This window comes from Pristis pectinata, chromosome 11 (genome assembly GCF_009764475.1).
Source record: "Pristis pectinata isolate sPriPec2 chromosome 11, sPriPec2.1.pri, whole genome shotgun sequence".
NCBI classification, from domain to species: Eukaryota; Metazoa; Chordata; class Chondrichthyes; order Rhinopristiformes; family Pristidae; genus Pristis; species Pristis pectinata.
The window spans coordinates 32470715-32496906 of record NC_067415.1 but is presented as its reverse complement, the minus strand read 5'-3'; the positions used below and the strand labels follow the sequence as shown (position 1 = coordinate 32496906).

General features: G+C 39.4%; 1 protein-coding gene across 1 annotated transcript in view; it reads left to right on the top strand.

Annotated features, from left to right (window-relative positions):
• Window positions 1-26192, top strand: part of ddx10 (DEAD (Asp-Glu-Ala-Asp) box polypeptide 10) — a 217265-nt gene that overhangs the window by 29317 nt on the left and 161756 nt on the right. Inside the window, exons 7-10 of the mRNA XM_052026644.1 lie at window positions 2358-2484; window positions 3694-3856; window positions 7733-7817; window positions 19639-19740. Of these exons, the coding sequence (XP_051882604.1) occupies window positions 2358-2484; window positions 3694-3856; window positions 7733-7817; window positions 19639-19740 (477 nt within the window). The remainder of the gene's footprint in view (window positions 1-2357; window positions 2485-3693; window positions 3857-7732; window positions 7818-19638; window positions 19741-26192) is intronic.

Genomic DNA, 26192 nt, shown 5'->3' with positions numbered 1-26192 from the left:
GAGCACTCGGCAGGTAAAGCTGTGGAAGGAGAAAAAGGGTTCTGGACCTGAAACATTAATAGTTTCTCTTTCTGCTGGTGCAGTCTAATCTGTTTCCAGCATTTCCTGTTTTTTTTTAATTTCAGTTTTCTGGCATCTGCAGTTTTTTTTAATGTTTACTTTGCTTATCTGTGCACAAATGCTGTCTTGCATCTTTGATTGAAAAGCCAAGGGACAGTTCCTTGATTAGTCATTGTACTGCAGCTAGTACAAAGCTGAAGTAGTGATCTTAGCCTGTATATCAAAATTTGTAGTCCACTTTGTTTCAAACCCTCATTCCCTATACAGCACAGCAGGTTCAATGGTCTGCTTCTATTGCAATGTTTCTGTAACTGTTTTGTCAATTTAATACAATGCAAAAACAACACTGGGGTATGTATAATGGGTTTTTAAGAGTTCCTTCCAGAAACAGAATTATTAGAATAGATTACATCAGTTAAAAAAATTATAAAATTCACTCATAACGAGAGAAACGAGGAAGAAGGAAGGATGAAGGTAGCAGGAGTAATCTTGAATTTTATATGTAAATTAACTTAATTTTATTTGTACAAGTTTAATAATTGAAGGAAAAGAGCAATTCTAACATGTAAACTTTGAATGGCAATTTCCACTTTCTCAATGTCTTTGCAAAATTAGAGCAGCATTTGATTGGGTGATCCCTGGTACTTATTCAGTATGTGTCATGTATTGTGATCAGAATGAGGTTTATTATCACTGATTGGTATGTCTTGAAATTTGTTGTTTTATGGCAGCAGTACAATGCAAAGATATAAGAATTACTTTTAATTACAAAGTAAATAGTACAAAAAAAAAGGAATAATGAAGTGGTTTTCATGGATTCATGGACCGTTCAGAAATCTGATGGCAAAGAAGCTGTTCCTAAATCATTGAGTGTGGGTCTTCAAGCTCCTGTACCTTCTCCCCGATGGTAGTAACGAGAAGAGGACATGCCCGGATGGTGAGGGTCCTTAGTGATGGATGCTGTTGCCTTGAGGCAACGCGTCTTGAAGATGTCCTTGATGGTGTGGAAGATTGTGCCCATGATGGAGCTGACTGAGTCTGCAAACCTCTGCAGTCTCTTGCAGTCCTGTGCATTAGAGACGGTGATGCAACCAGTTAGAATGTTCTCCACCATACATCAACAGAAATTTGCAAGAGTCTTTGGTGACATACCAAATCTCCTCAAACTCTTAACAAAATAGAGCTGCTGGCATGCCTTTTTCATAATTGCATCAACGTGTTGGACCCAGGATAGATCCTTCGAGATGTTGATGCTGCTCATCCTTTTCCACCGCTGACCCCTCAATGAGGACTAGTGTGTTTTTTCCTGACTTCCCCTTCCTGGTCCACAATCAATTCCTTGGTCTCGCTGATGTTGAGTGCGAGGTTGTTGCGACACCACTCAACCAGCTGAAATATCTCACTCCTGTACGCTGCCTCGTTGCCATCTGAGATTCTACCAACAACAGTGGTGTCCTCTGCAAATTTATAGATGATGTTTGAGCTGTGCTTAGCCACAGTCATGAGTGTAGAGAAAGTAGAGCAGTGCGCTATGCATGCATCCTTGAGGTGTCCCTGTGTTGATGGTCAGCGAGGAGGAGATGTTATTGCTATCTGCACTGACTATGGTCTTCCTATTGAGGAAGTTGAGGATCTAGTTGCAGAGGGAGGTACAGAGGCCCAGGTTTTTAAAGCTTGTTGATTAATACGGAGGGGATAATGTTGAATGCCGAGCTGTAATCAATAAACAGCAGCCAGACGTATGTTTTGCTGCTGTTTAGGTGCTCCAAAGCAGAGTGGAGACCCAGTGAGATTGCGTCCGCTGTAGACCTGTTGTGGCAGTAGGCTAATTGCAGCGGGTCCAGGTCCTTGCTCAGGTAGGAGTTAATTCTAGCCATAACCAATCTCCTAGAGAACTTCACGGTAGATGTGAGTGCTACCAGGTGATAGTTGTTGAGGCAGCTCACCGTGTTCTTCAGTATGTTTGCTGCCCTTTGTAGTGGAGTTATTGCATCATCTTTTTTTACTTGCTAGCAGCTTTGTTCTGCTGCAGATTAATATCTTCTAGATTTTGCACTTTGGCTCCATATTCTTTGTTGGATGAGAGGTTCATAATAAAACATAATAATTAGATTGCTTCTGAATTATTTTTCTGTTATCTGAACATAAATTTTTTTTGCTATGATGCATTTAAGTATTTAGAAATAAAAAAACAATTTTCTTAAAAGAAGACTAGAAGTTCTTTTAAAATATTTTGGGCAACTTGTTTTCTTGCATATATATGTGACAAGGATGTTAACATGTGTTTTGTATTGCAGCACCCCTGGAACACTTGAACAGAATTATGTGGTTTGTGAGCTGCACCAAAAAGTAAACATGTTGTATTCATTTGTGAAGAATCATCTAAGCAAGAAGACAATTGTCTTTTTTTCAACCTGCAAACAAGTAAGTGTTTGTATTTTCAATATGTAAATTATGCCCATGTTAAATCTTTGCATAACCCTATTTTTATCTGCCTGGAAGTACATTGGAAGATAACTTCATTAAGATAAGCTCTTTGTATGCCATCGGCAGACATCAGCCCCAGACGAATATAAACATTACTGAGCTCTCTGCCACTCGCTGTATTCAGGTATGGACTCTCAAGCTTGCAACTTGCAGAGAAAACTCATCCTGCTGCGTTCTGAGCTGTCTCCCATTAATGGGACGAAGTTGTTTGCTGCCTTGATCAGAAGAAAAACTGGAACAGCCGGAACACAGAAGTGCTTGCACGTTTAATCTCTCGATCTCCTGTAACAGCAAGGGAAAAGATGATTGATTGCTTAAAAGCAAACTGTTGACAATTATGCATAAGTGCAGCTATATTCAGTTTACAATAAACTTAAACTGAATTTTGGAATGTGAGTCCAAATCAATGAAAATATTCTGATTGCTATGTAACAGAAACAAATGTATCTCCTGTTTCACTGTGGCAATCGCCTTTTGCCATTGCAGCTTTTAATGGGTTGTTGTATGGGTTGGAAGGTATATTTTTATGTGCTTGTGAAATTTTGGTTCAAGTGAACCAGTTTAACTGCGTCATGCCAAACAGGCAGACATTAGTATCTTTGAAGGCTGATCTACTGTGTGGTTGTTTGAGAAAATGTTGTCTGTGAGTCTGCCAATACAGGAAGTCCCCAGGTTACGAACAGGTTCCGTTTTTGAGACTGTTCATAACCCGATTTTGTGTGTAACTTGGAACAGTGTCCACGCATGCGCACTTGGCCCGGGGATCGCGGCCGCACATGGCCCTGGCCGGACATGCGCACTTGGCCCAGGGACCACGAAGGTTGATTTGTAAGTACGGATGTTCGTAAGTCGGGGACTTTCTGTGTAAGGGTGGAGGGTGACAAACAAGATGCTATTGTTTGACTATCATCACAAATTGAAAATAGGATTGGGAGGATGAATACACAATTCTTCAAATGGAAATTTTAAAAGAATGGGTCTTGCAGCTTTAAACCAAACACCTGAGCTGAGTATTTTCAGCATTTACTGTTTTTATTCCAATGGCTTTAAATCAATAAAAAGAACAATTAGATTTTACTTTTAGCTACAGTTTGGTGGGGTTGAGTTTTTCACTGTATGCTTCACATTTGTGTTTCTGTACATTAGGTCCAGTATTTGTTCCGTGCGTTTTGTCGTCTACGTCCTGGATTGCCAGTCCTAGCACTTCATGGCAAACAACAACAGATGAAACGAGTTGAGGTCTATAATGATTTTTGCCGAAAAAAGGCTGCTGTACTGTTTGCGACAGACATTGCTGCTCGAGGACTCGGTATGTGGATTACAGGGATGAAGAGTGTGGGCAAATGATAAGACAATTTAAAGCTTATTTTTACTTTCTCTATTGATCTGAATGACTTTTGAAGAACTTTTTTATTGTAACTGTATATTTCTTTTCTTGTTGGAATGCCTCACTCAAATGCTTTAATTCTTGTGCTCACTCATGCTCTCTCACGTTCTGTCTCTTCAGCTTTTCTTCCCTTTTGTTGTCCTGACGACACTGTGATTGATAACCAGAATGGATGAGCTTTCATTTCTCTGTTGACCTGTAAAATATTACTATTTCACCTCAAATTTTCTTCCACATTATCAGTTCTTGTGTGTGAATAATGATCAAGTCCATGTGGGTTAGCAATGATAGGGCATCAAACATAAACTAGATTATATCCTGATCAAAAATTCACACAGCTATGGGACAGATCTGTTTGGCATTCACAAACAAGGTTCATTTGCCATTTAGGTATATATGAATATACATTTTTGGGATCTGGCCATCCCTGGCAAGGTCAGCATTTAGTGCCCATCCCAGATTGCACTTCAGAAGGTGATGGTGAAGTGCCTTCTTGAACTGCTGCAGTCCTTCTGGTAAAGGTGCTTGTGCTGTTGGGGAGGGTGAAGGTACTGGTGCAGCTAGTGAAGTGAAAACTAAGGTAAAAGAAAGTGATGACATTAAGGTAGAAGTTTAGTTATTGGGCAAACTACTGCAGCTGTTGCCTGTTTGTTTGAGGTGAATGAGTTGCAGGTAAGATTTACTGATAAAGAGGTTTTAAAAAAACAAAATCCAAGATACCGTCAGTGCTCCAGTAGTGCCAAAGTAACTTATCAAGTTCATGACAAAGCTGTAGTAAAAACAGAGAACATTGAGCCCATGATTTGAAGACATGTGGAAAGAAATGTGCTAGTGGGTGGCATCAATGAAAAAGCCAAGAGCTTAAATGAAGGTTTTCAAGAAGCAATAGGTGGTGAGGGAGGCAGTGGAGGATCCTTTCATGCCAGCAAAGGAGGGTTTGAGAACTTGATGAACTGGTTCTCTATTTGTAATGTGAAACTAACTGGCGAGGCTGCATCTACTTATCACAAAGTGACACAAATCTATCCTTCTGGATTTCTGAAATTAAATGAGGAGAAAAGACGTTTACCAGAGCCAGACTTCAATATAGATAAAACTGCTTTATGGTGGAAAAGGATGTTGACAAGAAAGAAACGAAAAGATCAGTATTCAAGGCAGCCAAGGATAGGCTAACTCTGTCTCTTTGCAATTAGTGAAGCAGTGTTTACCATATTGATCAAAGAACTGCAGGGCTTTAAAAGCAGGAAAAATAAGCATGCTCTGTTTGTTTATTAGTGATCAAACAAAAGGGCCTTGGTCAATTACTTCTGAATTTATTCTATAATTACATCAGTTGTGAAGTTGGAAAATAACTTGTTGCAGAAAATTGTTATTCATTATTCTGCTAATCATAAATAATGCTCTGGACCACCAAATAGGATTTGCAGTTTGGTCATTCTGATGTGGAGGTTATGCTCTTATCCCCAAACACCACTTTCCTCTTCCAGCCTCTTGACCAAATTGTAATAAACACCTTTTAAAGATCTATTATACAAGGCATACTTTTGGCCATATTAGTAGTATGATAGATGCTGATTTGGACCTATGTTATTCGGTGCTAGAAAGACTACTGTATTGCTGACTGTAGTGCAAACATTAAAGAATCCATGGATGAACTAAAGCCACAAATGGTAAATGTATATTGGCGAAACTTGCGGAAGGAAGTGGTCAATGACTTCAAATTTCCTTTGCTTGTTGAGGAGGTGAAGTGCATTGCAAGTGTGGCATGTCAAATAGGAGGTGAAGGCTTCAGTGGCCTTGATCATAAGGGGATTGAAGAACTGATGGATGCCAGTTGTGTAGAAGTGACTGCAGAGGTTTTGGGAAAGCTGGTTTAAAAGTGATGGTGAATCAGATGAAGGAAAAGGGGACAAGAAAGTGAAGAAGGTGAGTTGAGGCTTGCACAACCTCTGAAGTTGTGGATTTAATGTGCAAAGCAACTAACTTCATGGATCAAAGTTTTAAAAGAGAAATTGATCAAGCTGTGTCCCTGTACCACAAACTATTCAAGGATCTTCATGGAAAGGGGTAACAAATGCCTATCACCATGCTCTTTATCAAATCTCAAGCCACTTTATCTACTCCATGCCTGCCTTGCCATCTTCAAAGTAATTTCTGCCACCTATCTGTCATACTTCTATGGTTGATCTGGATGACCTTGTTGAGGAGCTGTAACCCTAATGCATCATCCACACCTTCATTGTTATGGATTGAGTTTATTAACAGTGTTACATTATTATTTATTACACTTTACTTACATGACTTGCAGAAAAATAGTATTTGTGGCCTTTTCTGAAATGTATCCTTTACAAAAATTTAAAGGTTTACAGTACATGTGGGCATGGGCTCTTTGCTGAGGAATTGCAAATGGAATTGAACATAGACAAAGAATCACTGCTCACATAACTTGTTTGTATGAGATAAATTTGCGAGTGTAGAAGTCGATAATTGGAGTTAAAGGTTCCTAAGTAATCAGAAAATAGACATTTGAATTCTCTGAGACATTAAATCTTCATATCCTTTAAGAGGCACCAGATGGATGGTAGTTTGGAATAGCTGTTTCCTAAACAAGCTAAAAATAATTGTGGTCCAGTCTTCCTTGTTCCTTACTCATTTGTGTCTTTCTACATCCTAGTAAATAATTAATGTCTTGGACTTTCCTAAGTTCCAAGGAGTAACTATCACCAATAACTAGAGCTTCAAGTTCCTAGGTGTAAATATCACCAGCAACTTGTCCTGGTCCAGCTACGTGGATGCTGCGGCCAAAAAAGCCTGTACTTCTACCCCCCCAATGCCTCTACTTCCTCAGAAGGCTAAGGAAATTCAGCATGTGCCTGATAACTCTAACCAGTTTTTACAGATGCACCCTAGAGAGTCTCCTATCTGGATGCATCGTGGCTTGGTATGGCAACTGCTCTGGTCAAGATCACAAGAAATTGCAGAGAGTTGTGAACGCAGCCCAGTCCGTCACATGAACGAACCTCCCCTCCATTGACTCTGTCTACACTTCCCGCTGCCCTGGGACTCCTCCTGTCCTGGGCATTCTCTCTTCTCTCCTCTCTCCCGTCAGGCGGAAGATACAAAAGCCTGAGAGCACAAACCACCAAACTCAAGGACACCTTGTATCCTACTGTCATCAGAGCCTCCACCTACAAGGCACAAATCAGTTGTGTGTCGGAATACTCTCTATATTGCCTAGAGGAGTGCAGTACCACCAACATTCAAGAAGCTCATCACCATTCAGGATAAAGCTAATCAATTGCCCTTGATCATTTCCTTCACCATTAGCACACAGTGTGCGCCATCTATAAAAAGTACAGCAGCTTCTTGACCAGATGGCTCTGTTAGCACCTTCCAAACCTGCGACCTTTAGTGTAAAGAAGGGCAAGGGAAGCTAATGCATAGGAACACCATCCTTCCTTGGAAATATAACACCAGTGCTTCCTTATCATTGGGTATAAATCCTGGAACTCCCTGCTTAACAGCACTATATGTGCACCTACACCTGAAGGACTGTAGTAGTTTAAAAAGGTTGCTCATCAACACCTTCGCAGGAACATTTGTGAATGGTCAATAATTGCCGCTCTGGCTGGTGGCAAATGACCTCAGTCTCTGAGCTTTCTGTGGGGAAAACACGCTGACAGAGTGTTTAAGCTTTACATTAATGGCATCACCACAGACAGTAAAAGACCAAGTGAAGAATATATCTCTGTATTAAACCACTGTAGTGTCTAATTTAAAAATTAATTTTCTTCCCAGATTTCCCTGCTGTGAACTGGGTTCTTCAGTTGGATTGTCCAGAGGATGCTAATACTTACATTCATAGAGCTGGGAGGACAGCCAGGTATTGTGGTGAAGTGAATCCATGCATATCAAAATGTCTTCTAATTCTTTTGGTGATTTTTATTATAGAGGTTACTTGAGTGCTTATAATGAATATTAACTTGCAATTTATAGATTAAATGTTAATTTTACTTTTAAAGAATCATACATTTTCATTACTTTAGCTTGGCAAATTATTTTCTTTTGGCTGAAGTGAGAGCTTATTTTGTAAATTATCATGAAAATTGTAATGGTTTTCTTGATTCCTGCTTAATGCAACTAGTTATGTTCTGGAAAAAGCACAAGGGGTCCGAGTATATCAAAGAATGTTGTACTGGCTGAGTACTTCCTGAATGTGAACTGTAAAAATGTGATAATTTTCACATTTAAAAATTAAACATATAAAAATCAGGACTCTCATTAATGATGAAATTTTAAACAGAAGTACTGAATTTATTACTTGGATCCAAATTATATTCCTCAGCATTGAGAGTAAATGGATGTTCTCAAAGTTCCTTGCAAAAATGAACCCCCACTTGCTCCTGAAAATCCCTGGCCTGTGACTGTTAAAAGTAGAGGACCATTAAGGATGGCACTGAGAATCTTGAATCCATGTTGGCAGCACTTGGAAAGCCACCGTAAATGGCGGAAGGAGCAGGGCACCTCAGAAGCTACCCACCTCTCCATCTGGTTGGGCACCACTTGCTCTATACGTGGTATAGACTGGGGGGGGTCCCAGATTAACCTTGTCAGTCACCTCAGAACTCGCAGAACTGGAGTGGAAGCAAATCCTCCTTGATCACCAGGGACCACCTGAGAAAGAAGAATGTCTGACAGAGACACGAGACTGCAGATGCTAGAATCTGGAGCAAAAAAACCAAACTGCTGAAGGAACTCAGCGGTCAGGCAGCATATGTGGAGGGAAATGGACAGTTGATGTTTCGGGTCAAGACCCTTCATCTGCACTGAAATAGTAGAGGGGAGATAGTCTGTACATAGAGGTGAGGGAAAGGAGTGGAGCAAGAGCTGGCTGGAGAGGGGTGATTGGCAGATGGAGGAGATAGGATGGGAAAGAAGAATGTTTCCCAGCCTTTACATTGAAATATCTTCCTATAAAAGGGTAGTAGAACATTTCAGTCACCTGGCAAAGGTGGGCACCAATTGTAGTAGTGGGCATGAAATTATGAATTTCAGCCCAAAATTCATGGGTAATAGATTGAACATTTTTTTTACGAACCAGCAACAAAAGAAACACACTGAGTCATGATTCAGTGTTAAAAACTATTTTATTAATCACTACTTATAATAATACAAAAAATAAAAGTAAAAATGTTAGAATGTTAGAATTAAAAATGTTAAACCTTGAACATTAACCCCAAAAACTAAACTCTTTGTTGTGTGTGTGGCAAAGTCACAAACTCCAAGTCCAACGAATGGTTCTTAAACTTCAGTTCCGCAAGCCATAAGGTGAAACATGAGCAAAGGCTTCTTCAACAACCACCGTTGTCTGAAGATAAGACGTAGATGTAGAGAACATAGGGAGAGTAATTACGAAATCCAAATGTTCCACGATGGAACCCAAATGATACTTCAGTGTTTACTCGGTAGTGACTTCCTCACTCCGAAAAGCATCCGAATCGTGGTCGTCCACACAAATACCTGTTTCCTTCTACAGGTCAGCAACAAAGTGAACTCCACCGGATTACTTCCAATTTCCATACATGGATTTCAGTGGCAGACACAGTTATTGTTTCTCATCCATCGATAGAGAAAACTAGCAGGCTGGTGTCTCTCTCCCTTCTCTCTCTCGCTATTCTTTCGACTGACCTCTTCAACAACGTCATTACGTCCTTTATCTTCTATTGACGTAAGCACGCCACACACACACACACACACACACACACACACACACACACACACACACACACACACACACACACACACACACACCTTAAAGGGACATTCACTGAGTCCATAACAAATGGGCTGTGGAATATTTGTCAGCAAATCAATATTTAATGGTAATATACCAGTTTCTATTGCACCTGATAGGAAATGACTTGTATTTAGCAGGAACATTTTAAAGAATATATTGTACAATAAAATATGTAAAATTGCAATTTAAGGGAACACCGCGATTTGCTTTATCAAAATATTTATTGCATTGGATTTTTTGTATTCACTTTTAAAATTAACTGCAGGGCTTTGCAATTTGCTGAATGGTTACAGTGGTGATTACTGTTCCAAGAAAGAAAGTTGGTTATTTTTAATTTGTACATTCCTTGGGATCTGGGCACTGCCGGCAAGATGAACAGTTATTGCTCATATTTAATTGCCTTGTGAAAGTGGTGGTGCGAAGCTGTCTTGAATGGCCAGAGTTGTTCTGTTGAAAGTATTACTTTAATCCTGTTGGATATGGAGTTCCAGGATTTAGAACTGGCAATGACGCAGAAATGGTGATTCATTTCCAAGTCAGGATGTTGTGCAACTTGGAAGGGAGCCTGCAGTTGCTGGTGTTCCCAGACAACTGAAATCCTCTTCTTGGTGATAGAAATCACGAGTAAGGGAGGAGCTGTCATAGTTGTTTAGGTGAATAACTGCAGTGCATTCGTAAATGATATGGACTGCAATCACAGTGCACACATGATGGAGAAAGGGAATGTTTGGCTGGTGAATGGCATACCATTCAAGCAAACTGCTTTGTCCTGTATAGTATTGAGCTTATTGAACATTGATGGAGCTGCACCCAACCACACAATTGGGGAGTATTTTATCATGATCCTGACTTGTTGCCTTGTCGATGGTGGAAAGGCTTTGAGGTGTCAGGAGGTAAGTCACTCACCAGTCTTTGACCACGTCTTTCAGACATAGCACTTATGTGACTAGTTCAGTTCTGTTTCTAGTCTGTGGTGACCCCCAAGACACTGATGGTGGTGGATTTTGTGGTTGTGGTACCATTGGATATCAAGGATGGGTAGTTCGGCACTCTATTGCTTGTATTGTGCTATGACCTAGAACTTTGTGCCCTGAATGTAACAAAACACTTATCAGTCTATGGTTGAATGCTGTCTAGGTCTTGCTGCATTCAGACTAGTATATTTGTTAAGGACTAGTGAATCAAAATGACTATTGTGAAGTGGTCAGGGATATCAAAACTTCTGTCCTTATAGAAGATACACTTCTGGTTTGAAACAAAAACAGGGAATGCCAGAAACAGTCAATTTTGAAGGGTCTTCAACCTGAAATGTTAATACTTTTCTCTTTCCATAGATGTTACCTGACCTGCTGAGCCTTTCCAGCATATTTTGTTTTTGTTTCAGATTTCTAGCATTTTTCTAGCAGTTTTCTTTTGTTGATGGTTACCCTGAGAAACTTGTGCAATAATAACCAGGGCTGGGATAATTGACCACAAAAGATTAGAGTATTTACCCCATCATGTCCATTGACTTCAGTTTTACCAGAGCTCCTTGGTGTTACATTTGGTCAAATGCTGCCTTGATATTGAGGGTGATCACTCTCATCTCACCTCTGGAATTTGGCTCTCTGGTCATGTTTGAACCAAGATTGTGATGAGGTATGGGCTGAGTGGTCCTAGTGAAACCTAAACTGGACTGTGATGAGCCAGATGATTGGCAGTTAATGAATGAAAATAAAAAAAAACTGCAGATGTAGGAAGTCTGAAGTAAAAACAGAAAATCCTAGAAATAGAAATACATAGAACCATCAAAGGGTCCTGGAGCTGAAATGTTAACTGTTTATCCTTCCACAGATACTGCCTGACCTGCTGAGTGTTTCCATGATTTTCTGTTATTTTCAGCTACAGTGCTGCCAGTGAGGGCTTCCTGCACTTTGCCTATGATTGAGGGCACATTAATTGGATGGTAATACACTGGATTGGATTTTTGTGAATAGCATTTTACTGGGTAATTTTCCATGATGTCTGATAGGTACTAGTATTATAATTGTACTGGAACAGCTTGGCTAGATTGTGGCTAGTTCTGGATATCAGGTCTTCAGAAAATAGCTGAAATGTTGTCTGGTTTCATAGCCTTAGATGTGTCCAGTGCTCTCAGCTGGTTTTTGCTATCACATGGAATGAATTGCATTGGCTGCAGATTGTCTTCTCTGGTCGGCGTATCAGGAAAAAGTGAGATGGATCATCTGTTTGGCACTGTTGACTGAACTTTTTGGTGTGTTGAAGACTATGAAGTACTTTTGATGTGCTTCACTGTTGCAATGTAGGAAACAGTTGGCCAGGCTGCACAGAAACTTTCACAAACTGCAATCAGCTATTTATGTGTTGGTCAGGGCATTGGGAAATGATGTCCTTGGTCCTTTTCCGTATCATTGAGTCTCTTGCATCTGCCAAGAAGATGTAAGTCTAAAGATCCCTAATTTTAGAACAGGCAGGATTTAACCATGGCCAGGGATTTAATACATAATAAACCCAAATTTCCTATCCTATTGATATTCTATCTATACTTGAGTTGAGAGTTTATGACTAAGATGTAATGGATGCCACAATAACATAGGGTTATACAGCATGGAAACAGGCCCTTGGTCCATGCTGACCAAGATTCCCATCTAAGCTAGTCCCATTTGCCTGCATTTGGCCCATACTTGTCCTATGCATGTACCTGCCCAAGTACCTTTTAAATGTTGTTAATGCGTCTGCCTCAACCACTTCCTCTGGCAGCTCATTCCATATATACTTACCACTCCCCTCAGGTTCTTAATAAATCTTCCCCCCTCACCTTAAGCTTACGACCTCTGGTTCTTGATTTCCCAATTGTGGGGGGTAAAAAGACTGTGTGCAAATTCACCCTATCTATGCCCCTCATAATTTTAAACACCTGTATAAGATCACCCCACATTCTTCTCCAATGGAAAAAAGTCCCAACTTGCTCAACCTCTCTCCATAACTCAGTCCCTTTAGTCCCAGCAACATCTTGGTAAGTCTCCTCTGCAGTTTTTCCAGCTTAATGGCATCTTTCCTATAGCAGGGTGATCAAAGCTGAACTCAATATTCCAAATGCGGCCTCACCAACATCTTGTACAACTGCAACATAACATCCCAACTTCTATACTCAATGGAGACACAATACTCAATGTCCTGACTGATGAAGGCCAGCGCGTCAAAAGCCACCTTCATCACCCTGTCTACCTGTGACACCACTTTCGGGGAACCATGTACCGGTACTCCTAGGTCCCCCTTATTCCTTCTCTAAATTGCGAATCTAGTCTTGTGTACTCTTGCCTGTCTCAGAGGTCAATTCACTAATGTCCATTGATGTATGCCTTCCGGAGTGCTTTTGTGGTTGAGAGCCAGGTTGTGTTATGAGCTGTCTCCATTGCTTCTCTTTGTCCTCCACTCTGCTTATGTGATCTTGCAGCCACTGTTCTGACTATACCCTCAGTTGTCGGCTGCAGATCTTATCAGGTTTTTGGGCTACTTGGCTGTGATTATGCAAGAATTTAGTTTGACTGGCTGTCATTTTGTTCATGAAAATCAAAGTGCACATGATGGAAATTGAAATAAAAACAGAAAATGCTGGAAACACGCAGGTCAAGCATCCAATGGAAGGGAAACAGTTAACATTTCTGGTCCAGGACCCTTTGTCAGAACTGAGAAACAGAGTGGTAAAAAAGAAAGTTTTCAGTAGGAGAGAAAGTGGGGGCCAGATCAGTAGAACAACGAGAATATCTCTCAGAGGGTGAGATCAGATGGGTTAACGGGTGCAGTAATAAGCCCATGATGCTTCTCTGTCTGTGTATTGTGTTGCAAATGGTGAGCTGTGTGACATGCCCTGCAAGCTAGACCATATAAATAGAATAAGAAAAACTGAGGCAAAATGGTGACAGGCAGAAATGGCCATTTCTGATGCATAGAAAAAGAAAGAGCAAGTTACCTAATGTTGGAGAATTCAATATAGAGTCTGGAAGACCGCAACATGTCCAGACTGAAGATAAGGTGTTGGACCTTGTTCTAACAGTGCAGGAGGTCACAGGTCAGAATGGCACCCATTAACCCATTTGGACTCACTCTATTAGAGATGTTCCTTTTGTTCTATCCATCTATCCCCTACCTTCTCTCCCAACTGATAGCGAAGTTGTTTTTCTCTTTCCCAGTTCTAATGAAGGCTTCTGGATCTGAAACGTTACCTCTTTGTTTCCTTTTGCACAGATGATGTCTGACTTGCTGAGTGCAGCATTTCCTGTTATCATTTTGTTGATGTTTGCATCAGCCTTAATTTTTTTTTGATACAATTGTAGTCAATCAGTGATCTATAATTAAGTTACATTTCATGTTATAAAATATACCAGTTGATTCTGCTTTTCATTCTGCACACAGCTATCTCTATCCTGTCCATTAAGAAGATGACTTGGTTGATTTAGAGAATCAGCTCATTGTCATTTAGGAAATATTCTGTTTGAATGTTTCGAAGGGGGAAAAGTTTAAATTTATAATACTAGACTTGCTGGAACTATCATTATTGGTTAGTGGCTAATGTATAATTTGTATTGATAACCAGGCTACACGTTCAGAGAAGGAAATCAGTAGTTAAACTTCAAAATTATTTCCTTCAATGTTTCCTTCAGCTCGCGGCTTAATTCTTCAAAAGTTTGTTCCAGAGCCCAAGGTTTCTCATGGCATGCTGGGATGTTAAGGTTGATTAATTATTGTGCATCACAGAACTTTATTTTGTACATCTGCCTGACTCCTTTAATGTTAGTATAGTTAAATGTGTTCTTTCTGCAAGTTTGGCTGCAAAGCCTGTTTGCTTCCAGTTTATGACTTGGGCACATATGCTGGGCTGTAACTGTTTTTTGATGCCCTGAAACCATTAAATAGACTATATAAATGCAAGCTTTTTTTTAATTAAGTTTGTCCCTGCTTTTGTTGCACTGCTAAATTAAGATTCATTGTGACTATGAATAACCTATTAGTTTTTTTTCTTCTTTGTAATGAGCTAATGTTTAAAAAGAAATGCATTCTTCTGTTCAAAGCCCTCCATGGCTTCACTCTCCTGGTCTCTAATTTCCACCATCCCTACAACTCGTCCAGGTCAATTTTCCTCCAAACCTTTTGTCTTGTGGAGCCAGCTGTTCTTCCCTGTAGCACAGGTGGCAATATGTCTTTAGCTTGTTTAAGTTCTTATCTCAAGAATTAACTGCTAACCCTCTTTGCTTCTCTGCTTAAAATCCTGTGGTCCTCTGACTTGATGTGATAATGCTGCTATGGTACACCTTGGGATATTTTAAAATGTTAATATGCCAAATAATGCAAGTTGTTGGCCAAATACAACTAGATTAGTCTTTTAATGCTTAGATTCAACAGAATTGGCAACCATTTTTTTAATATTATAGACACTTCAAATAGATGGATAAAACTGCTAGGGAAGCAGGTAATTGTATTTTTACATTGCGCCTTGATAATATCATCGCTATCATCTGAAAGTGATATGACCCAGGTTAAATCCATGATGAGATTTTCCTGGCACTGAACAGAAATGGTGCAGTGCTTGTATTGCTTAAGAGCTAATCTAGATTCCATTGTCATTGAAGCGCAAATTCCATCTGTGAAAGATGTATCAGCATAACCAGCACCGATTTAAAGTTGTATAGCAAGTGTGAGAAGCACATAGCTGTAAATTTCATTTTGTGAGATCCCTGCTTGCATTCCATTGTGAAGTTTAGCAACTGCTTTTGAATGTTAAAATTGTCAGTAAAAATTCACCTCTTATAATCTATATGTGCAGTATAAGTAGCAGTAGTCTTGTGCTATAAATTAGTCCAAAATGAATTCTACTTTTCTAAGTAATTGAATTGAAGATTATTAGATTTATTCCTGCATTTATAGGATCTGTCATTACTCTGTGCATATAGATTCTGACACAAGGTTCTGTTCAATTGATTCTGCACAATTTCTGTTAAAATCTCAACCTATGCAATTTCCATTTAGTTGTTGTGGTGATGTACATTTTCAAAATGCAGAGAATTAAATCTTGCAAAAGTATGAAATGGAGTATTTTTGTTGCATTAGGAATTATTCATAACTCTTTGTTTTTCTCAACTGTGTAATTTACTCAGATCACAATTTTTTCAGGTTGAGCGTTTCCATAAGTAGTGGAATAATTTCTTCCTTCCATGCTTAATTTGATTGTTTGTCGTCTATTCCAAGTTGCTGCCTACCATACCATTTGTGTGAGGTTCGAAATGAACCTTAAAATGAATTGTACTTTGATCAAAAATATTTTTAATATGTGGTAAATCTTAGTAAATTTAGTGTTCAAATATGAGTCGTTTTTTTATGAAAGGCAAATTGCCCTCTTATAATATTTCCATAACAGATTATATTAGAACACAGGAATACTGCAACAGTGAACATAGAACAGTACAGCACAAGAACAGGCCCTCCGGCTCACCATGCGTGTGTCGATCATGATGCCAATCTAACTAATCCCATCTGTCTTCATGAAGTCTGCATCCTTCTATTCCCTGCCTGTTGTTTTGTCTGTCTGAATGTCTTTTAGACATTGCCATTCTATCTGCTTCTAGCACCTCCCCTGGCAGCACGTTCCAGGCACATAACACTCTGTGTAAAACAAAAAAACATAGGCAAAATTGCCTTGCACATCTCTTCCTTTATAAGATAAGATTTCTTTATCAGTCACATGTACATCGAAACACACAGTGAAATGCGTCTTTTGCATAGAATGTGCTGGGGGCAACCCGCAAGTGTCGCCACGCTTCCGGCGCCAATGTAGCATGCCCACAGCTCCCTCTCACCTTAAAGCCATGCCCTCTAGTATTTGATATTTCCACCCTGGAAGGAAGACTCTATCTACCCTATCTATCATAATTTTATATATTTCGATCAGGTCTCCTCTCAGCCTCTGGCACTCCAGAGAAAATCCAACTTTGCTCAACTGCTCCTTAGAGTTAATACATTCCAATCCAGGCAACGTCCTGGTGAGCTTCTCTGTACCCTCACCCTCTCCAAAGCTTCTACATCCTTCCTATATTGTGGCAACCAGAACTGCACACAATACTCCAAATGCAGCCTAACCAAAGTTTTATATAGCTGCAACGTGACTTGCCAACTTTTATACTTGATGCTCCAACCAATGAAGTGTGCTTCACACTTTACCACCCTGTCTACTAGTATTGCCACTTTCAGGGACCTGTGGTCTTGAACCTCAAGATCTTGCTGTACATTGATGCTCCTAAGGGTCTTGCCATTTACTTTATATTTTCTTCTTGCATTTGACCTTGCACTTGTCTGGATTAAAGTTCCTCTGCCATTTCTCCACTCAAATTTCCAACTGATCTATATCCTGCCGTATCTTTGACAACCTTCCTCACTATCCAGAACTCCACCAATTTTTGTGTCGTCTGCAAACTTGCTGATCATGCTATCTACATTTTCATCCAAATCATTTATATATTTATATTACAAACAACAGAGGTCCCAAGACTGTTCATTGTGGAACACTACTGGTTACAGACCTCTGGTCAGAAAAATGGCCCCTACCACTATGCCCTTTTTTTCTATGACTAAACTAGTTTTGTGTGGAAGTACATCCTGACTCATTGAAGATTCTTAGAGTCAGGATGTACTTCCACACAAAACTAGTTAATTGAATTTCCCTACCACTGATGCAAGGCTCACAGGCCTATAATATGCTGGTTTGTCTCTGTTGCCCTTTTTAAATAAAGGAGCAACATCTGTCTTCTGGCACCTCGCTTGTGGCCAAAGAGGATACAAAGATCTCTGCCAAGGCCCCATCAATTTCCTCCCTTGCCTCCCTCAGATTCCTGGGATAGATTCCATCAGGCCCCGGGGACTTGTACACCCGACACCTTCTCAATATCAACATGCCCTAGAATATCAACATACCCCTCCCTGATCTCACCATCTTTCACATCCTTCTCCTTGGTGAATATCATTGTGAAGTAATCGTAGTGAGATTGTGAATATAGTGAAAGATAGGAATATGATTATGTCATGCATATTCCTGGAACTTGTTCTGCCATTCAGGGAGATCACAAGTATTCCATCCATATTCCATTCCATGTCCACTTTAGATCTACTTTTGGACATCTTGGCCAACTAATTTCGCATCCTTGATCTTTGTTGGAGAAAGTTTTGCCACTTAAGACTATTCATATGAAGAAGGGTTTCCTGACTTTCTTGAATGGCATAACTGATTTTAAAGATGTCACTTAATCTAGCTTTATACACAGCAGCTAGAAAACACCATTCATTTTATATTCCATTAGACTTCCTTTAAAATATTTTAATACTATTGTACAGTCACTGAAATCCACTTGCTACAGTTTTGCTCACTCAGTTTATAAATATTGGTAAGCAGTTTCATCTTCCAAACTATTTTTCCTAAATCAGTACTGTGATTGTCAAAGATTAGTGTCTAGCAGACTTGTATATTTGGTGGTTTATTGTTTTATTTAAGCCATGAGTGACTCTTCTTCATTGGCTCATTATACATTTTATAATATGATCAGAATGTGGTCTAATCAAGGTTCAATACAAGTTTAATATAACTATTTTTCAATTCTATTCTCTATGTGATATGCTTTACTTATTTTGCAGCATACAAGGATTGCGACTCATGTCTGGTCATTTTCAATAAGAAGATTTGTATTATTGTAGTATTATCGGTCGCACTTTTAAGTGTGAAATTCCACAACTGCTGTGTTGATTGTTTGGATCAACTGTAGTCACTATATGTAACACAGCATGGTCATGCAAAAAGGAAAATAAGTGTATTTTTGTGACATTAAAGTTGTGATTATGGGTACTAGCAAATGTTGGGACCTGAAGAATGAAGAGTTATATCAGAAAAGGATAATTTGGGAGGGCATTTGTTGGGTGCATTAGCCAAGAGAAGATTTGGGAGTACTGGAAAATGGTCACCTGTTTTTCATTGGTGAAGGGTGGACTTTGGGAATAATTGTGGTGGATAATATGAAGGGGAATTGCTTGGTGAAATTACCAAGTGTGTTTGAATTGATCATTGCTCATCTTTTCTTCCCCCTGCTATGTATTAACAAATGCTTTACTAAATTCCATGTCGATGACAACCACTGCCCTACCCTCATTGATTATCTTTATCATCATCTCTTTCTGAAAAAAACAGGTTCGTAAGACATGACCTGCCTTGCACAAAGCCATGTTGACTATCCCTAATAAGCCCATGCTTTTCCAAATGCAACTCAATCCTCTCTCTTTGAATCCTCTCCAGTGGCTTTCCTACCACAGATATGAGGTCCATGGGCCTATAATTTGCTGGATTATCCCCTTTGGCCTTTTAAACAAAGGAACAACGTTGACTACTGTCCAGTCCTTTGGGACCTCTCCTGTGGATAGAGAGGATACAAAGATCTCTGTCAAGGCCCCAGCAATCTCCTTTCTTACCTCTCTCTAACCTGGGATAGATCCCATCAGACCCTGGGGCCTTATCCACTTTAATGTTCTCTTGAATACCTCCACCACTACCTGCTCCTTGATATCACCATGGTCTAGAACATTAGTACACCCACAGAGATCTCATTATCATCCATACCATTCTCCTTGGTGAATACAGATGCAAAGTTTGCATTTAGGACCTTTCCCACTTCCTCTGGCTCTTGGCATAAATTCCCTCCTTTGTTCTCGAGTGGCCCTACTCACTCCCTAGCTACCCTCTTGTTTTTAATGTATTTATAAAATGTATTGGGATTTTCCTTAATCTTACTCCCCAAGGACATCGAGTTCTAATATTCAATCGATGTGGATTTTACCATGCACTGGTATTTAAATCTATGTTTCCATTTCATAGGTACAAGGAAGGTGGTGAAGCATTGCTTGTTTTACTTCCAACTGAAGAAAAGGCCATGGTGAAACAGCTGGAGGAGAAGAAAGTCCCCATCAACAAAATAAAGTAATACTTTTATCAAAATAATACCCAGAATGTTACTGCAGTTTTATTTCTTCTTCTTCATTACACTGGCTGAGGAAATGATAAATATTGCAGCTGAGTATTTGGAATATTACGAGACTTCTTGAAGTGGACGTGTTGCAAGTTTAAAGCCATGCACTTAATTCTTTTTCTTTGAAGTCAATGCAACTGAGGATAATCATAACATCTTTTAAGATTAAGATAAAAGTGACATTTTAGTTTTGATTTTGTATTTGTATATGGTGTAGAGGGTCACATTGGTAATGGAAACAGTTCTTGCTATTTCTGAATTGAGGCAGGACAACCCAGAAACGTGGGGTATATGAGGTTGCTAATATTCTGCATTGTTTCTTTTGTAAATCTGTCTTTTGGAATTTTCTTGGATGACATAATTTTTTAGATGACATAATCTGATGAAGTAATAGCCTGTTGATTTCTAATCTTTATGAACTGGCATGCATAGATCACTTCGTGACATAGCTTTTGGGGGTTATAATACTGGTTACTTGCTATAAACAGAGAGAAGTAATCTTGTCATAAATGTATACTCACAGAGTGGAGTATGTTTAAGGCTTCAGCTTTATAAACTTTGAAAAATAAGTTGTCAAAATCATGACATATTATTGATGGATTAATCATTGCATATTCTTGAATGTACAGGTGGGTACACTTGTAATTTTCAGTGGACTGTGCTGCAGACAAAAATCACTTGCCATAAATGCTATGGTCTTACACTATTTAAATGGAAATTATACCAATTAATAGGAATGATTTTGCCTGTGTTGTCTTGCTCCTGTCTAGCTCTGTAATATCTTTCAACCTTATAGCCATGCATAATATCTACAATGCTCCAATTCTGCCCTTTTGCTTTTTCCTAAATTTATTCACTGTGCCATTGGTGACATTGCTTTCAGTTGATAAGATCGTAAGTTTTGCCTTTCCCTTCATGAAACCTTTCTGCCCTTTGACCCCTTCCCCCATATGATATTCTTTAAAACATGGTTGTCTGATCGCTTCTTTCCTCTGTCACAAACCAGCAACAAAAGAAACACACTGTGCATGATTCAGTGATAAAAACTATTTTATTAATCACTACTTATGATAATACGTAAAATAAAAGTAAAAATGTTAGTATGTTAGAATTCAAGAATGTTAAACCTCGAACGTTAACCCCAAACCTAAACTCTTCGTGTGTGTGTGTGTGACAAAGTCCAAAACTTCCAGTTCCGGAATGGTTCTTAAAGTTCAGTTCCGCAAGCCATAAGGTGAAACATGAGCAAGGGCTTCTTCAACAACCACCGTTGTCTGAAGATAAGATGTAGATGTAGAAAAACATAGAGAGAGTACATACGAAACCCAAATGTTCCACGATGAAACCCAAACGACACTTCAGTGTTTACTCGGTAGTGACTTCCTCACCCCGAAAAGCATCCGAACCGTGGTCGTCCACACACAAATACCTGTTTCCTTCTACAGGTCAGCAACAAAGTGAACTCCACTGGATTACTTCCAACTTCCATACATGGATTTCAGTGGCAAACACAGTTATTGTTTCTCACCCATCGATAGAGAAAACAAGCAGGCTGGTGTCTCTCTCCCTTCTCTCTCTCTCTTCTTCTTCTTCTTCTGACTTCTTCAACAACGTCATTACGTCCTTTATCTTCTATTGACGTAAGCACGCCCCACACACACATACACACACACTCTCTATCTTAAAGGGACTTTCACTGAGTCCATAACACCTCCCACCTAAAAAAAAAATTTTCCCAAGAAAATTTTAACCGCGCATAGTTAGTAATGTTAATAATTATCATGCTACACAACTACAGACTATCAGATTAGTACAGATACATGTTTCCCATTTAACATCGAGAAAGACAATCAGCAATCACATTATCTTTGCCTTTAATGTGAGTTATCATGAGATCAAACTCTTGCAAAATTAAACTCCAGTTTAACAGCCTTCTGTTCTTGTTTTTGACTCGGCTCAGAAACACCAATGGGTTATGATCTGTATACACAGTCAATGGTTTCTGAGCGGTGCAAACATATACACTGAAATGTTGCAAGGCTAAAACAAGCGACAGTAATTCTTTCTCTATGGTGGAATAATTCTTTTGATGCTCATTAAATTTCTTTGAAAAGTAAGCTACAGGATGGTCAATATCATCAAGGTCACCCTTCTGCAACAACACAGCTCCTGCAGCTTCATCACTGGCATCTACTGCTAATGAAAATGGCTTTTCAAAGTCAGGTGTTTTGAGCACAGGATGGTAGCATAAAATGGCTTTCAGCTTCTCAAACGCTTCTTGACAAGAATCTGTCCAAACAAACTTTACTCCCTTCTTCTGAAGATTAGTTAGGGGAAGAGCAATATCAGCAAAATTTTTACAAAATTTTTGATAATATCCAACCATTCCCAAAAATCTTCTAACAGTCCTCATACCTGTGGGAATAGGGAACTCAGATATTGCTTGAACTTTTGCCTGAACAGGAGCTTGCTTGCCTTGACCTACAACATAACCAAGATACGTCACAGTGGCATGGCCAAATTCACTTTTAGCCAAGTTAACTGTAAGGTTAGCCTTGGAAAGTCTTTCAAACAACCTTTCTAATGCAGAGATGTGATCCTCCCATGTATCATTCCCAGTCACTAAGTCGTCAATGTAGGCATCTGTATGTTTTAACCCATGAATCACTGAATTAATCATTCTTTGAAATGTTGCTGGAGCATTTTTCATTCCAAATGGCAAAACATTGTATTCATACAATCCAGAAGGGGTTACAAAGGCTGAAATTTCCCTTCCTCTATCTGTTAATGGAACACACCAGTACCCTTTTAATAGGTCAATCTTTGTAAGAAATTTTGCCTTTCCCACTCTGTCTATGCAATCATCCACCCTAGGAATAGGGTAAGCATCTGACTTTGTTACAGCATTCACTTTCCTGTAATCTGTGCAAAATCTAACAGTTCCATCAGGTTTAGGTACAATAACACAGGGCGAACTCCAATTTGAAGTAGAATGTCTAATAATATCATTTTCCAACATGTATTTTATTTCCTGATCAACAAGTTTACTTTTTTCCACATTCATTCGATATGGGTGTTGTTTGATTGGTTTTGCATCCCCAACATCAACATCATGGGTAATTATCGATGTTCTGTTTGGAACATCTGGGAACAGATTTTTAAATTTTAAAATTAATTCTCTCATCTGTTGTTTTTGTGAAACTTGTAAATGGTCCAACTTCGTTTCAAGGTTCTCCAGGATATTTTGGTTTTTTAGTTTCGATGGAACAATATTTGGTCTAAATTGGCCTTCCTCAACATCAACATCAGGCATTCTAGAAACAACCTTTACATCATCCACCAAGGCCACAACTGAATCCCTCTCATAATAAGGTTTTAGCATGTTTACATGACAGAGTTGTGTTTTCTTGCGTCTATCTGGTGTTTTGATTATATATGTTAGATCAGTCACTCGAGATTCAATAACATAGGGTCCAGAAAAACGAGACTGCAAGGGATTATTTTGGCTAGGGAAAAATACCAACACCTTTTGCCCCACTGCGAATGTTCTAGGCCGAGCACGTCTATCAAAATATGTCTTCATTCTTATCTGGCTTGTTTTCAGATTCTCTCTCGCTAGCTGGCAGACTCTCTCCAACCGAGTTTTAAATTTTTGGACATAGTCCAACAGACTCAAGTGAACTTCCTCATTAACCCATTGCTCTCTCAACAACTCCAAAGGTCCTCTCACCCTATGTCCAAACACAAGCTCAAACGGACTAAATCCGATTGACTCCTGGATCGATTCTCTAACGGCAAACAAAAGTAAATGGATACCTTCGTCCCAATCCTTGGTGTTTTCAAAGCAATAAGTCTTCAGCATATTTTTGAGAGTAGAATGAAATCTCTCCAGAGCTCCTTGAGATTCTGGGTGATATGCAGGTGATACAATCTGCTTTGCTCCCAGCTCATAGACTATTTGTTGAAAAATTTTTGACATAAAATTACTACCTTGATCAGATTGGATTTCTTTTGGCAAACCAAACAAGGTAAAAAATTTTACAAGAGCCTTTGACACCGTCTTGGCCTTAACATTTCTAAGGGGTATTGCCTCTGGAAATCTAGAAGTGGCACACATGATGGTTAACAAATACTGATTTCCAGTCTTAGACTTTGGTAATGGGCCAACACAGTCCACAATCACCTTCGAAAAGGGTTCACCAAAAGCAGGAATTGGTTTCAAAGGAGCCACAGGGGGTTTTTGATTTGGTTTACCTACCATCTGACATGTGTGGCAGGTTCGACAAAACATCACCACATCTTTTCTCAAACCAGGCCAATAGAATTGTTTCAAGATCTTCCCTACAGTTTTATTCACACCAAAATGACCACCCAAAGGCATACTATGGGCCAGGTTTAAAATCTCATCCCTATAAACTTTTGGAACAACAACCTGATGAATAACTTCCCATTCCTCATTAACAGGAACATGGGGAGGTCTCCATTTCCTCATTAACACTCCATTTTTGACATAGTATCCAGTTGGCACCTTTTCAATCTCCTCGCATGAGAGTGCTTTTTCTTTCAATTCTGTCAACTCAGGGTCCTTTGTCTGTTCCACCATAAAATCCTTCCTCGACAAAGACAAATCTTTAAATTCAGGCTCACTATAAGGATGTTGATCCTCCAGTGAAGACAGAAAAGTCTCAGATAAGGCATCAAAATTTTCTTCCTGTTTAGGACTGTCACAAGGAACTACATCAGACTGCACCGGACTGTCTGTCTTGGCTAATTCTCTAGCTCTAGCTCGAGTCACCGCACATGATGGGTAAACATCTTGATCATTCTCAGACTCATCAATCCTTGGTTTGGTTGTTAACCGTACCACAGGATCACTTTCTCCATTTGCAAGGTCATTTCCCAATAACAAAGAAACTCCTTCCACTGGCAAACTAGGTCTTATCCCTATCTCGACTGGTCCTTCTACGAACTTTGACTTTAAAATCACCCTGTGAAAAGGGACAGACATGGTCTCACCTGTAACACCTCGTACTAGATTTACTTCACCAGTGTCACTTTCTTCACCAAAATTTAAAACACTGTCCAGCAAGAGAGATTGACTAGCCCCAGTATCTCTAAGAATTTTCACTGGCACCTGGGGTGACTCATCATTCAGTGAAACAAAACCCTCTGATACATACGAACGGAATTCTTTTCTCACCTCCTCCAACTTTTCCGCTTTTCCCTCTTGCAAGGACTGATCTTTAACAGCATCTCCTAAACCTTCTTGATTTTTAATTGCCTGAAAGCAAGCATTGGGCCCAGCTTCCTTCTTTTTCTTCAAAAGGGCACAATTAGATATCACGTGGCCAGGTTTCCTACAGTAATAACAAGTACGCTCAACAGGTTTCTCCAGCCCTGGCTTCTTTTCATCTTTTCCTTTTTGATTACCTCCCAATTTAATCTCTGGTTTACCTGGATTGTCTTTGTAACTCTTTTGAAAGGTTTTAGGTTGTCCCCATTTGGATTTATGGGTTAAAGCATAATCATCTGCCAACCTAGCAGTTTCTTGTAAAGTTTCCACTGCCTTTTCATTTAAATATGTTGTTAATTCAGCTGGAACACATCTTTTAAAGTCTTCCACCAGTATCAATTCTGTCAATTTATCATAATCCCCATCTACATTTTTAGCCAGGCACCATCGTTCAAAACATATTCTCTTTCCATTGGCAAATTCCATATAAGTCTGATCTGCAGATTTCCTCAAGTCTCTGAATTTTTGTCTATAAGCCTCAGGGACCAATTCATAGGCCTTCAATATAGCTTGTTTTACCTTGCTATAATCAGCTGCATCCTCAACAGACAAAGCAGAATAAGCTTTTTGAGCTTTACCTTTAATCACACTCTGTACCATAAGAGCCCATCCTTTCCTTGGCCAGTTTGAACTCACAGCAACCTTTTCAAAATGTTGGAAATACTGGTCTAGGGGTATGATTCTCGCTTCGGGTGCGAGAGGTCCCGGGTTCAAATCCCGGACGAGCCCCCAATTTTGTCACAAACCAGCAACAAAAGAAACACACTGTGCATGATTCAGTGTTAAAAACTATTTTATTAATCACTACTTATGATAATACGTAAAATAAAAGTAAAAATGTTAGTATGTTAGAATTCAAGAATGTTAAACCTCGAACGTTAACCCCAAACCTAAACTCTTCGTGTGTGTGTGTGTGACAAAGTCCAAAACTTCCAGTTCCGGAATGGTTCTTAAAGTTCAGTTCCGCAAGCCATAAGGTGAAACATGAGCAAGGGCTTCTTCAACAACCACCGTTGTCTGAAGATAAGATGTAGATGTAGAAAAACATAGAGAGAGTACATACGAAACCCAAATGTTCCACGATGAAACCCAAACGACACTTCAGTGTTT